Raw genomic sequence first — 13,612 nt, 5'->3', positions numbered from 1 at the left:
TATGGAGGACTTGGAACAGTGTCTAGTGTGGCTGAGAAGGCCAATTTGAGAGTGACAATCCCTTCCACAATGAAGACAATCTGTTCCCCCGTCAAGCTCCCTGATTTTGCTGGAGAAGTAGGAACAGATTGCATTTAAACCACCAAATATGCCAGTCACAACAGCAGCAGATTCAACCAGTTTAAGAACTTTATTTTGTTTTTGAGAAACAAAAGTATAAAATAAAAAACACATTTCTTAGAGGATAGGGCAGAAACAGTAACAAAGGCCTCAAGCTGAAACAAGACACAGAAAATAAGTGAGACCTTTAGAGGAAAAGGTTGCAGAAAGCCGCTGCTGTTTCTTAATCTGTCTTCAGAAAAACAGGGAAGGAAGGATGAAAGAAAAAGTCTCCCTAGAACATCCCAACTGATTGCGCCATCCAGGATTTGCCACTTTACTAACAGCCACTCCCAGGCTGCAAATAATGGGAGGGAAGGAGCTGGGAATTTCCCCCGTCCACAAGTAGGGTTTACATGTAAGCAACTCTCATTCCAACCATTTGATGACCCAAATATACAGCTGTGCCAAGTGTGTATACAAAGTTTTACCACCTCATAAGCCACAAGAACCACTGACTTGGGAAGCACCACCAACTTAACGCACAATAACACGATCCCAGTCTCCCATTTACTTCCAAAAACTGTTTCACAGTATTTTCATGACAGAATCAATAATCTCACTTTTGAAACGCAGACAAAGCAAGAATACCCGATTACACACTGTCTCAGTGGGCAGTGTTAAATGCTAAAAATCAGGATGTAAAAAACAGTACCAATGAACTGCTTCTCCCACTATCACGAGCAAAAGCTGGAAAAGTTGTCCCGGAGCCTTGTCACGTATCTCTCATAAAGCTAACATTCAAGAAGATAACTCACAGGCAATGCACAAGGTGGCTCCTGCAACCCCAGGTGGACAGGCACAGACACTGAAATCTCATTGTCCATTCTAGTTCCAGAAGCTAAACTGGAGCATAGACCTATGTAAATTGCCAGCCTATGTTTGCTTGAGGAAAGTGCTGCAAGAAGTTGGATGGTGCTTCAATAAGTTAGTGCTTTGCTATGCAGCCATGCTATGCAGCCATACTGTCCCACACAGAGCTGAAGCAGAACAGGGCCTAGCCCTGGAAACAAAAGAGGCTGAGAATTTCTTTGTCCCCTCAGACTTTATTTGTCCAGATAATCTTCTGTCTGCTGCCAAGGCAGCTGGGCGAAACTAAAGGCAAGTTCTGGTCAAGCCAATTCTGTCTGAAAGAGTTTTCCTCCACAGGAGGCAATAGGTGAGAGGCAGGGTGGATTCTACATCTGGACTCCCAGGTAACAGTGCAGCCTGGAGTAGTCCCTGAAGGAAATGCACAAGGCCTACATGACAGCAGGCAACAACTTGACTGGAGAGAAAACCTATTTCAAACAGAAGCCATCCTGGGCAGAAATGGAACAGAAAAACACTTGCGACAGTTCTGTCAGGGACATGAAAGAAGAGGAAGAAGGGGGATTCAGACCGTGTTTATTTACGGTGTAAGTCTGGAGAAAAAAGTCATCCTCTTGAGCCTTGTGGTTTCTGCTTATTAAGACACAGCAGACAGAGCAAGTACAGGCCCCGTCCCTCTGAACAGGAGTCAAGTGCCCATCAACATCCAAGGAGCAAATTCAACAGACCGGTGGGGCCATTTTCTTCTTAGGCTACTTTTTTCCCCCGTAGCCTCCTGCAGTCCCAAAAAATGTCTGAAGCGGCACAAAGGCTCACATTCTGCAGCAAGGGGAACGATTTACTGGTGACCAGCTCTACTCCTGTCAACGTGAAGCAGCTTGATCACTGACCATCTCCCAAAATAACTATTCACACACAAGTCTTAAGGTGCTCAACTGGAGCACACCACAGGCTTCCCTGAGATCTTCAGGTCATCAAACGGCAAGAGCGTCAAGATCTGTCAAAGGAAAAGGACAGCAAGTTAACAGGTTAGCATTTGAACAGAAAACCTCCCCAGGAGCCTATGTTCACTGCTTCAATGCCTAACAAAAGGAGCAGCGCAAGACAAACCACCACTGACCCAGGACTGCTGCCAAACCAAGCCAGAGTGGGCAGTGCCTCTAGCTGTTAAACTCTGCTACACATTACAGGCCTCTTAGTAAGAATGTAATTCCTAGTAACATACAAGGTACAATATGTTTTAGGATGGCCTAATATCTGCAGATCAGTTACCATGAGTAATCCCTTCCTAAGGAGACAAATATGCATGGGGGGAAATGCTTTGGTGTGTGCATAACTATAAATTACATCCTAAACTTTCATTCCAAGGCTGGATTTAGCACACCTTAAACCTGGAACTCTCGCAGGTTGCAAATAGCTAGGAACTCTCCATGTTCCTACACTGCTCATTCCACTGGATAATCTAGCAACTACTTCCACAGTAAGAAAGCTATTTCACCACCAAAATGAACAGTAAACTTCCTATTTCTGGAGAATCCCAGTTACATTATGCTGATACCTCATTCTTCCTCAAAAGAGCTGCAGGTAGACAAGCATCCTGGAGCAAGTGAGGCTAAAAGACAGCACATGTCCCAAAGTCACCCAGATCCATGATCAAGTCCTCTTAAGAATATCACCAACATCCTGTCCACAGCAACATGGAGGCAGAGCAGAATGTCAATACTCTCTACACTACAGCACGTTTCACATAACAGGAGGCAAGAAATCTTTTGTGTCTCTGCATCTGGTCATTTGGAAGTACAAGGTAAGGAGATTCAGCAATTACCTAAGTGTTGTCCTGTTTCAGACAATCAGTCACATGTTGGCAATGAAGGCAAACACAGACCAGCCATCTGGGTAAAGAGATGTTGCCTCACCCTGACCTACATGTAGCTTCGGTACTTCTCAGAACCCTACCTTCCCATGCAAGGAAAAGAGGTCAATAGCCAAATGGCTTTGCTGCAACGGAACAGTGGACTGCTGGTCAGCCCCACCTTCTTCAATTGCCTGCGGTTACAAAAACTGCACCCATGCAACAGGCTGGTGACACAGAGGCAGACTGGATAGTTTAGCAGCTCTTCCCTGGTGCATTGCCTTAAATATCAAATGCACGTGAATTGGAATTTGGCAAACTGGGAGAAACAAGAGGAGTGGGAGAAACAGGTCCCCAAGCCCTATTGAACAAGTCCTTCTGCCAAGAGAAAACATCTTGAGAATCACTCCACACCATCTGCAACCCCACTTTGCATCTACAGCCCTGACGGTTCAGCTTTCTCCTACAACTCCATTACCTAGAGCAGTGGTTCTCAACTTGCATCCCATTGTGTTCAGCAAAAAGAAAAAGAAAAGCTATGTGGTCCTTGTACACCATATGAAAGCAAGGGTATGTGATGCCTTTATTAGACCACCAAAAATCATGCCAGCTTCCAACTCCCTATAGGTCTCCATTAGGCTGAGCACCACAGAGCTGGAAGTGGTGCAGAAGAAACCCTGAAGTTCCAAAAATCATGGCCAGATGTGCATGGCAGCCTCATTTGTTAAAAACAAGTTTCAAAATGGGGGTTGAAGATTTCAGTAAAGAAGTGTGAGCTTCACATTTCAACAGTGGTAGTGTGAATTAGAACATCTCCTGATTTTGTTAGACAAAGGGTTGCTAGTTATTCCACATCCCCACCATCACTCTATATCAAAACACAAGGTCCTCATCACTGAATCAATGAACAAGAACAGCCTGACCCAAGAAGATTCTCACATCATCATTGCCATCAGCTAGGTCCTGTGCTGTCTCATCCTCCATATTCCGCAGCAAGGTATCAGCCCCTGAATGGCAAAGGATGGCAGTAATGGCAGCATCCTTCCTGCCTACAGCCAGGTGCAATGGGGTGCAACCATTGTACATCTGGGCATCCACCTGGGCCCCCATTCTCAAGAGTTGCTTCACAGCCATCTCGTCATGGTTTTCCACCGCCAAGTGCAGAGGTGTCTTTCCACTTGTGCCATCCTAGAATTGAAAGTAAAAGGCATTAGATCAGCCCATTTTACTAAACATCTGAAATGGAATTCTAAAGAGATGGGATGTTGCCATTTCCCCGATTCACACCAACTAATTTGAAAGCTAGGACTCATAGTGTGAAGACACAATACTTCTAGCCCTCTCCCCAGGTTCAGTATTAATAAAAGTCTAAAAGCTTAGGATCCAAGCATTAATCTCAAGAAAAACCTATCTCTGGGCCTTTAAAAACCAGCAGACGACCAGCAATATTATAAGCCACCTTGGGTCCTACTGAAGAGAAAGCCAAGGTATAGACATTCAATACACACAAACTTTCTCATATCTAGAAAAGCCTCTGTGCTCCCCCGCCATGAAAATTCCTGGTTTAAAATCTATCCCCATTGCCTGTTCTTTTCCTAGAGCTCCTATTTGTGGGGAAATCCTGCCCAAGGCTGTTAGCTGTTTCAATGAGGTGCACACACTCCTGGCAGAGGGCAGCAGCTCCCAGCGGGCGGGGTGACATCTCATTCTGCCTTTCTGCTTAGAGTTAGGGCATTAGATAAAAGGGTTTCTTCGGCCAATCCTAGTACCGATTAGGTAATCGGAATTCTTGTAACATACAATGTAACTCTTGCTAAATTAATAGAAAGTTCTCAAGGCACTGCCTGAGGCTCCGCTGGCAGTGGACTTCTTCACACTTTCTCAAAAGGCTAATTGCCTTGCCTTTGTTCCGTGATCACCCACACCTATCAGTGAATTGGGACAGTTCAATAATTTCAGCACAGCCATCTAGCATGACCTATTCAAGGCTCTGAATAAATCAAAACTGCATCCAAAGAAATACTTTATACTACAATGCAGAGCAAGTTCTGCACATTAAACAGCTGAGATGCTTCTCCAGTTTGCATATTTGCCTTCCGCTTCTTGCTAGACATGCATAAGGAGAAGAAGCTATGCAAAACTCCAGCTCACTAAGTCCCACTCAGCCCCCGTCTCTCAATCCTTTGACAATTCACTAGGCACTGTCTACATATTTTCAGTACTGATCTTTACAATCACACCAGACAAACTTTTAAAAAGTGAATACTTAGCATGCTGAATCTGGCATTCAAAACCACATTTTTCTCTTGTGTAGCCTGTGGCTAAAGTACAGAACACATAAGACCCAAATCAATACAGGAGCTGAAGTTCTGCCAGTTGTCTTTGATGTACCTGAACATTAATGTCAGCTCCTTTCTTCACCAGCAAAGCCATCAGTTGTAGGTTCCCTTTCAAGGTGCTGATATGTAGGCAAGTCAAGCCTGCAGAAGAAGACAATCCAGAAAATTGCTACAGAGCAAGTACCCATGGAACAAAACACAGTTACACAAACACATATACAGTGGTGCCTCGCTTAGCGATGTTAATTCATTCCGAAAAAATCACTGCTAAGCTATTTCATCGCTAAGCGAAACACGGTTTCCCATTGAAATGCATTGAAAACTGGATAATCCGTTCCAATAGGAACAAACTGCCGTCCTTAAGCGAAAATCGCCATAGGAAACATCGCTAAGCGAAACGCTGTTCCCCAATTGAAATGCATTGAAACCTATTCAATGCATCTCAATGGAGGGAAAAATGCAACAACAAATTAAAAAAGAGTCAGAACAAAATCAAATTTGGTTAACAAAGGGTTTATTAAGTGCACTTTATGATTTCAAACATTTTAAACAGTAAACTTTAACTTTATAAATAACAGAAAAACATTTTAAAAACAGCAAACATGAGGGTGTTTAAAGCATCGTTAAGCGAAACAGGGGACCCAAAATTTAATTGCTATGCGAAGCATGGTGCCAACCATCGCTAAGCAAAAATCGCTCATAGGGACCATCGCTAAACGAAGCGTAAAAACGCTCAAAAAAGTCATCGCTAAGCGATTTCATCGCTAAACGGAGCGCCCGTTAAGCGAGGCACCACTGTATCAATCTCTGGTCAATCTTTTTCCCGCCCTCACCTTGCCAATTCTGGATTTGCAGATTTTGTAGGGTTTTTTTGCCCTCTGGGTTCTTATTGGTGGTTGGTTCCTGCATCAGCAACAGCTGGACACACTCCAGATTCTGCTGTTCACAAGCCAAGTGTAGTGGGGTGTTTCCATTGCGGTCCTGCACAGCTGTATTCACCCCTTTTAGGACTAGTGCTTGCACCACTCTGGGTTGCTCCAGGTACACCGACAAATGAAGAGGAGTCTGCAAATAGCAAAGCAGGTGATACAGGCTGAGCTGGATTTTGAAAAATATCCCACCCCTGAAAAAAGCAATAAATAATGACATAAAATGTTAAAAGACCACAGGAGAACCTGGACTGAATAAACTGCACTACAAAAACAAAAGAATTCAGCAAAGAATGTAGAATTTAGCATTTTGAAAATCTTATTTTGAGGAAAGCATCTGAGAAATGCCTAGTGATTTCTCCAAAACCAGAAGTGGGAATATACTGCAGGTTTTTCCATTGTCAGGAAATATAAATACTCTATATAGCTCCCTGACCTTTCCCATGACAAGCAGATACAAGTAAAATCTTTTTTATTAATAGCAACTGTGCAAAATTACTCAGTTTATACAGCATATTGACTCTGGATCATCCCAATGGAGAAAATGTATTTCACAAAGAATACACAGCCCTGGACAAACATGAGAGGTGGATTCTAGCTTTCTACTCAGATTTTTATGCACACCCAAGTTTACAATCCAATGCTCGTATGGATTCCCGTGAACTAACCGGGTAAGTCTTTTGGCCCAAAAAGGCATGTGTATCCCCAACCCAAAGACCACAAGTCACTGCACATGACTAAAGCTAGATTATTGCTACTGACAATAAGAGCTCTATGGCATGAGTAATACTGAAAAGAAAATCTCTGAGAAGCTGAAATCCAGTTGTAAGTCCCAACTACAATCAGTTCATTGAATCAGTTGGGATTTGATGAATCAGGTCCTTCAAAGTTCAACTGACTCAATATGCCTATTCCAGTTGCAACATACTAAATTTCAATCATTGTGACCAAAAAACAGGTTAATTGACCTGTGTGCGATTGCTCAATGGACTTGAGGAAAAATGTTTATTCCAATCAGAGACACGTTTGTCTCTTATTACCAGCATCTGACCTCTTCATGGATTGCTGCCTTGTTGTGGCGAAGGGGCTTGAGTAACTCAGGGAAGCTATGGGCTATGCCGTGCAGGGCCACCCAAGACGGACAGGTCATAGGGGAGAGTTCCGACTAAATGCAATCCACCTGGAGTAAGAATTGGCAAGCCACTCCAGTATCTTTGCCAAGAATACTCCATGAACAGAAATAAAAGGCTAAAAGATATGACGCTGGAAGATGGGACCCTCAGGTCAGAAGGTGTTCAACATGCTACTAAGGAAGAGCAGAGGACAAGTACAAATAGCTCCACAGCTAATGAAGTAGTTGGGCCAAAGCCGAAAGGACGCTCAGCTGTGGACGTGCCTGGAAGTGAAAGGAAAGTCCAATGCTGCAAAGAAAACTACTGCGTAGGAACGTGGAATGTAAGATCTATGAACCTTGGGAAGCTGGATGTGGTCAAACAGTAGATGGCAAGAATAAACATTGACATCCTGGGCGTCAGTGAGCTAAAATGGACAGGAATGGGTGAATTCAATTCAGACGATTATCATATCTACTATTGTGGGCAAGAATCCCGTACAAGGAATGGAGTAACCCTCACAGTTAACAAAAGAGTGGGAAAGGCTGTAATGGGATATAATCTCAAAAATGATAAAATGATTTCAATGCAAATCCAAGGCAGACCTTTCAATATCACAATAATCCAGGTTTATGCACTAACCACCAATGCTGAGGAGACTGAAATTGACCAATTCTATGAAGACTTACAATACCTTCTAAAACTGACACCAAAGAAAGTTGTTCTTGTCATTATAGGGGATTGGAATGTAGGGGGTCTAAAGTAGGGAGTCAAGAGATAAAAGGAACAACAGGTAAATTTGACATTGGAGTTCAAAACGAAGCAGGGAAAGCTTGTTCTCTTGTTTTGTAAGAGAACAAGCTGGTCATCGCAAACAATCTTTTCCAACAACACAAGAGGCAACTCTACACATGGAAATCACCAGATGGGCAATACAGAAATCAGATTGATTATATTCTCTGCAACCAAAGATGGAGAAGCTCTATATACTCAGCTAAAACAAGACCTGGAGCTGATTTTGGCTCTGCTCATCAGCTTCTCATAGCAAAATTCAAGCTTAAACTGAAAAGAGTAGGAAAAACCACTGGGCTAGACAGGTATAATCTAAACCAAATCCCTTATGAATACACAGTGGAAGTGAAGAACAGATTTAAGGAACTACATTTGGTGGACAGAGTGCCTGAAGAACTTTGAATGGAGGCTTATAACATTGTACAGGAGGCAGCAACAAAAACCATCCCAAAGAAAAGGAAATGCAAGAAAGCAAAGTGGCTGTCCAACGAGGCTTTACAAATAGCAGAGAAGAGAAGGGAAACAAAATTCAAGGGAGATAGGGAAAGTTACAAAAAACTGAATGCAGACTTCCAAAGAATAGCAAGGAGAGACAAGAGGGCCTTCTTAAATGAACAATGCACATAAATAGAGGAATATAATAGAAAAGAAAAAACCAGAGATCTTTTCAGGAAAATTGGAGATATTAAAGGAACATTTTGTGCAACGATGGTCATGATAAAGGACAAAAATGGTAGGGACATTACAGAAGCAGAAGACATCAAGAAGAGGTGGCAAGAATACACAGAGGAATTATACCAGAAAGATTTGGATATCCTAGACAACCCAGATAGTGTCGTTGCTGACCTTGAGCCAGACATCCTGGAAAGTGAAGTCAAGTGGGCCTTAGAAAGCTTGTCTAACAACAAGGCCAGTGTATGTGATGGCATTCCAGTTGAAATATTTAAAATCTTAAAAGATGATGCTGTTAAGGTGCTACATTCAATATGCCAGCAAGTTTGGAAAACTCAACAGTGGCCAAAGGACTGGAAAAGATTAGTCTACATTGCAATCCCAAAGAAGGGCAGTGCCAAAGAATGCTCCAACTACCATGCAATTTCACTCATTTCACACACTAGCAAGGTTATGCTCAAAATCCTGAAAGGTAGGCTTCAGCAGTATGTGGACTGAGAATTCCCAGAAGTACAAGCTGGATTTCGAAGGGGCAAAGGAACTAGAGACCAAATTGCTAACATGCGCTGGATTATGGAGAAAGCCGGAGAGTTCCAGAAAAACAATTACTTCTGCTTCATTGATATGCAAAAGTCTTTGACTGTGTGTACCACAGCAAATTATAGAAAGTTCTTAAAGAAATGGGGGTGCCTGGCCACCTTATCTATCTCCTGAGAAACCTATACGTGGGACAGGAAGCAACAGTTAGAACTGGATATGGGACAATTGATTGGTTGAAAATTGGGAAAGGATTACGACAAGGCTGTATATTGTCCCCCGGCTTATTTGACTTATATGCAGAATGCATCATGCGAAAGGCTGGACTGGGGGAATCCCAAGGGGGAATTAAGTTTGCCAGAAGAAATATCAACAATCTCCGATATGCAGATGATACCACTCTGATGGCAGAAAGTGAGGAGGAATTAAGGAACCTTGTAATGAGGGTGAAAGAGGAGAGTGCACAAAACGGTCTGAAGCTCAACATCAAATAAACTAAGATAATGGCCACTGTGACTGGTCCCATCACCTCCTGGGAAATAGAAGGGGAAGATATGGAGGCAGTGACAGATTTTACTTTCTTGGGCTCCATGATCACTGCAGATGGAGACAGCAGTGACGAAATTAAAAGACGCCTGCTTATTCAAAGAAAAGCGATGACAGACCTTGACAGCATCTTAAAAAGCAGAGACATCACCTTGCCAACAAAAGTACGCAGAGTCAAAGCTATGGTTTTTCCTGTAGTGATGTATGGAAGTGACAGCTGGATCATGAAGAAAGCTGACCACCGAGGAATTGATGCTTTTGAATTGTGGTGCTGGAGGAGGTTCTGAGAGTCCCCTGGACTTCAAAGAGAACAAACCTATCCATTCTAAAGGAAATCAACCCTGAGTGCTCACTGAAAGGACAGATCCTGAAGCTGAGGCTCCAATACTTTGGCCATCTCATGAGAAGAGAAGACTCCCTGGAAAAGACCCTGATGTTGGGAAAGTGTGAAGGCAGGATGAGATGGTTGGACAGTGTCATTGAAGCAACCAACATGAATTTGACACAACTCCGGGAGGCAGTGTAAGATAGGAAGGCCTGGCGTGCTCTGGTCCATGGGATCACAAAGAGTCGGCTGTGACTAAACAACTAAACAACAACAACCAGCATTTGAACAACAGTGCTATAAATTGTGACCATCCAGTAGTTTTCCTTCTTCCAGCCTGAAAGAAGAAACACTGAGTGCTCCCTCAACATCACCTACCACACACCTGAAATAAGTCATTCTGGATCTCCAACACCTCAACAGGTAACTGGGCAATGCAGCAGAGTGCTATAGAGGGCACACCATGGATGACTGCAAGGTGCAGTAACCTAAAACAGAGAAAAGAAGTTAGTTTGTCATGCAGTTTTTATGGCATATCAACCTGACTGTGAAGAATACGCTTCTTCCTTGAAGAAAGCCAGATATTTCTGAAAAATGCATCCTGTGCCAATTGCTTCTTTGCATTTAATTTTTCAAACAGTAAACTAGCACATGAGCTTATTATTTAAAAAAGCAAGCACATAGCACAAGCAGGCACACGCACGCACGCACGCACGCACGCACGCACGCACACACACACACACACACACACACACACACACACACACACTGCAGTAGTTTTGCATGCGTACAACTTTTCCGAGGCCAACGTATACTCTCCAAAGCAACAGCATTTCCTGTCTACAGCTTGTCAGTGATGTATTGCCAGCTGTATAACTGAGCTTGAAACACACAGTGGTCAAGGGACTAATTGCAGCTTCCCAGTAATGTGCCAACAATTTAATGCAGGCAGTCAGCAGTTCACAAGGCAGTCTTGCAGGGATCCAGGTCTAGGATCCAAAGACAAAACGGCACCCAGAAATAATGCCAGTTCTGTTCTTTGAAGATTTTTTTTCTGGATTAACAGCAGTTAGTATGGCCTCAGGCAGATACGGAATGGATCAGGGAGACTCTCCAACTGTCTGTGTCAGAAGCAGTTGAACCAGAACCTGAGAGAGGCTGAGGTGGCAAAACAGAACTTGTATATTAGTTATTGTGAAATACCTGTAGCTGCATATCAGTTATTGTGAAATAGCTGCAAACCTCAGCCACACCCATATTGGAGAATTCAGAGTCAATTTAGATAGTTCTGTTAGCAGAGGACATCTGTTCTCCATCACTACCTTCCAGCTTTTAGAATGCCACTGAACTGCTGAAGTTACTGTGTCCGTTGATATGTGCTAAAGTATCATCTATGCTGACCGGAACATGTGCTACTTACATTTACTCAATTGTGTGAGTGGCCCAAATGAGTGGCAGCCATGGCAAGAAGTCAAAACAACAGCTTCCACATTCAAGGCTCCACTTACAAACACAGTGACCATGTTCTGAAGGGTGTTCAAGAACATCTATTTCCACTAAGAACAAGTTTTTCAGATTTCTCAGTGGACAAAGAGTCCAGATACAAAACCACAGGGAGGCTGCATTCATGACGGAACTTTCTTCACTGATTCCCAATCAGTCAGAACAGACATCTAATGGAAATTCTGAACAGAAACTGAATTCTTTGCCAGCAGCTTGTATGTAACTCTACGCAATCAAGGGTTCCTATCAGAATAAGTCATCAATCTCCTTCAGAGTTGGATAAACCCAAGAAGGCTTCTGCAAATGCCCAAGTAGCTCCCACAAGCACACTTAATGTTGTTGGGTAAGAAAGTACAGTGGTGCCTCCACTTACGACAATAATCCATTCCAGAAGATGGACGTACTGTAACTCGAAGTGGTTGTAAGTCGAAGCACCATTTCCCATAGGAATGCATTGGAATCCAATTAATCCATTCCGGCCAAAGAAAAAAAATCACACACACCCTAAAATCACTGCAAGACTCATTGGAAATGCAATTAATCCCTTCCGGCCAAAGGGAGGGGGGAGAGAAAAGCAATCGAGCGTGCAAGACCCATTGGAAATGCACAGAAAACAAACGGAGCAGATCGGAAATGCACAGAGAACAAAGGGGGCAGGTTGGAAATGCAAAGAAAACAAAGGAAAAAGCAAGGGAAGCATGTATGACCTATCAGAAATGGGGAACCCCCCAAAAAAGCAACCAAACCCCCCAAGACCCATCAGAAATGGAGAAACAACCCCAAAAAGTAACCAAACCCCAAGACCCATCAGAAAAGGGGGAAGCCAAAAAACAACCCCCCCAAGACCCATCAAAAATGGGGGGAAGCCAAAAAGCAACCAAATCCCCCAAGACCCATTGAAAATAGGCGGGACCCAAAAAGCAACCAAACCCCCCAAGACCCATCAGAAATGGGTGGGGGGGGAACAAAGAAACCAAACAAGCCCTCCAAGACCCATTGGAAATGGGGGGAACAAAAAACAAACAACCCCCCCAAGACCCATCACAGCACAGAAACATAACCCCCCTCAGCTCAAAACCACGCTTAAAAACACCCAGAGCAGTTTTTAAAAAGCAAAAACAGCACTTTACCTTACAAGGCAGCCCAAAGCCTCCCTGCAAACACACACACACAAGCACAACCCCCCCACACAATCAGAAGCAGAAACGAGGCAGTCCCGAAAGAGCTACAAAGAAGCAGCCTTGTCTCCACCTACAGATAGAAATTTGAATTTCCCGCCTTTTCCCCTGCCTTTTTCTGTTCATAAGTGGAAGCTCCAGTCGCAAGTAGAAGCAAAGTTTTGTGGCCAGAGCTGCTCGTAACTCAAAATGGTCATATGTAGGGACGTTCGTAAGTTGAGGCACCACTGTAAGTTTTAAATATGTACTTGAAAAAATAAATATGGATGCACAAATAAGAGTTTGTATTGGGGGAGAGTCAAGAAGTACAGTACACATACTGATTAATAGGCTGCTATTAAACCATACTCTACCTAAGTTTTGAATTCTGCTACACTTTTTTTGATTCCTATCTACCGGCAGTAAATGAAACTGAAAATGGCCACAACTGAAGCAGGTACACATCACAGCCTAGTCAAGTTTCATATGCAAAAGTCTGCACACAGAAGTGATGAAAAAAGATTTAAAAGGTTATATTCTACACAACTCATCAGAAAAAGAATCTGCACTGCTGTGGAATAATTTAAGAACCATGCAAGAGAAGGAAACCGACAGATTACAACAAAATTGCTGTCAGGATTGCAACTAACCGTTACCTGGCTAAGGTAAAGGCTGCTAGAAGATCTTACATCGCTGACCGGATAAGCGATGCTTCTAATCAGCAGGCGGAACTCTTCTGTATAGTTCGCGATCTATCCGGAATTGGTCTGGGTGATGGGCCTCCCGCTAGCATCTCACCTGACCAATTTGCAGCGTTTTTTAAATCTAAAGTGGAGACCATCCACCGTGATCTTTCTCCTTTTTTAAATACAATGGATC

At 43.2% G+C, this 13,612-nt stretch overlaps 1 protein-coding gene across 1 annotated transcript in view; it reads right to left on the bottom strand.

The window, feature by feature from the left end:
- Positions 1-171: 171 nt before the first annotated feature.
- The window catches only part of NFKBIE (NFKB inhibitor epsilon), a 34,787-nt gene continuing 21,346 nt past the window's right edge, over positions 172-13,612 (bottom strand). The window contains exons 2-6 of the mRNA XM_072991701.2: positions 10,459-10,561; positions 5,994-6,225; positions 5,213-5,301; positions 3,761-4,009; positions 172-1,966 (exon numbers count right to left, since the gene is read on the bottom strand). Of these exons, the coding sequence (XP_072847802.2) occupies positions 1,901-1,966; positions 3,761-4,009; positions 5,213-5,301; positions 5,994-6,225; positions 10,459-10,561 (739 nt within the window). The 3' untranslated portion in view covers positions 172-1,900. The remainder of the gene's footprint in view (positions 1,967-3,760; positions 4,010-5,212; positions 5,302-5,993; positions 6,226-10,458; positions 10,562-13,612) is intronic.

The sequence above is a fragment of the Pogona vitticeps genome, chromosome 1 (genome assembly GCF_051106095.1).
Source record: "Pogona vitticeps strain Pit_001003342236 chromosome 1, PviZW2.1, whole genome shotgun sequence".
NCBI lineage: Eukaryota > Metazoa > Chordata > Lepidosauria > Squamata > Agamidae > Pogona > Pogona vitticeps.
Note: the sequence above shows the minus strand (reverse complement) of the source record. Positions and strands in the feature narration are given on the sequence as shown.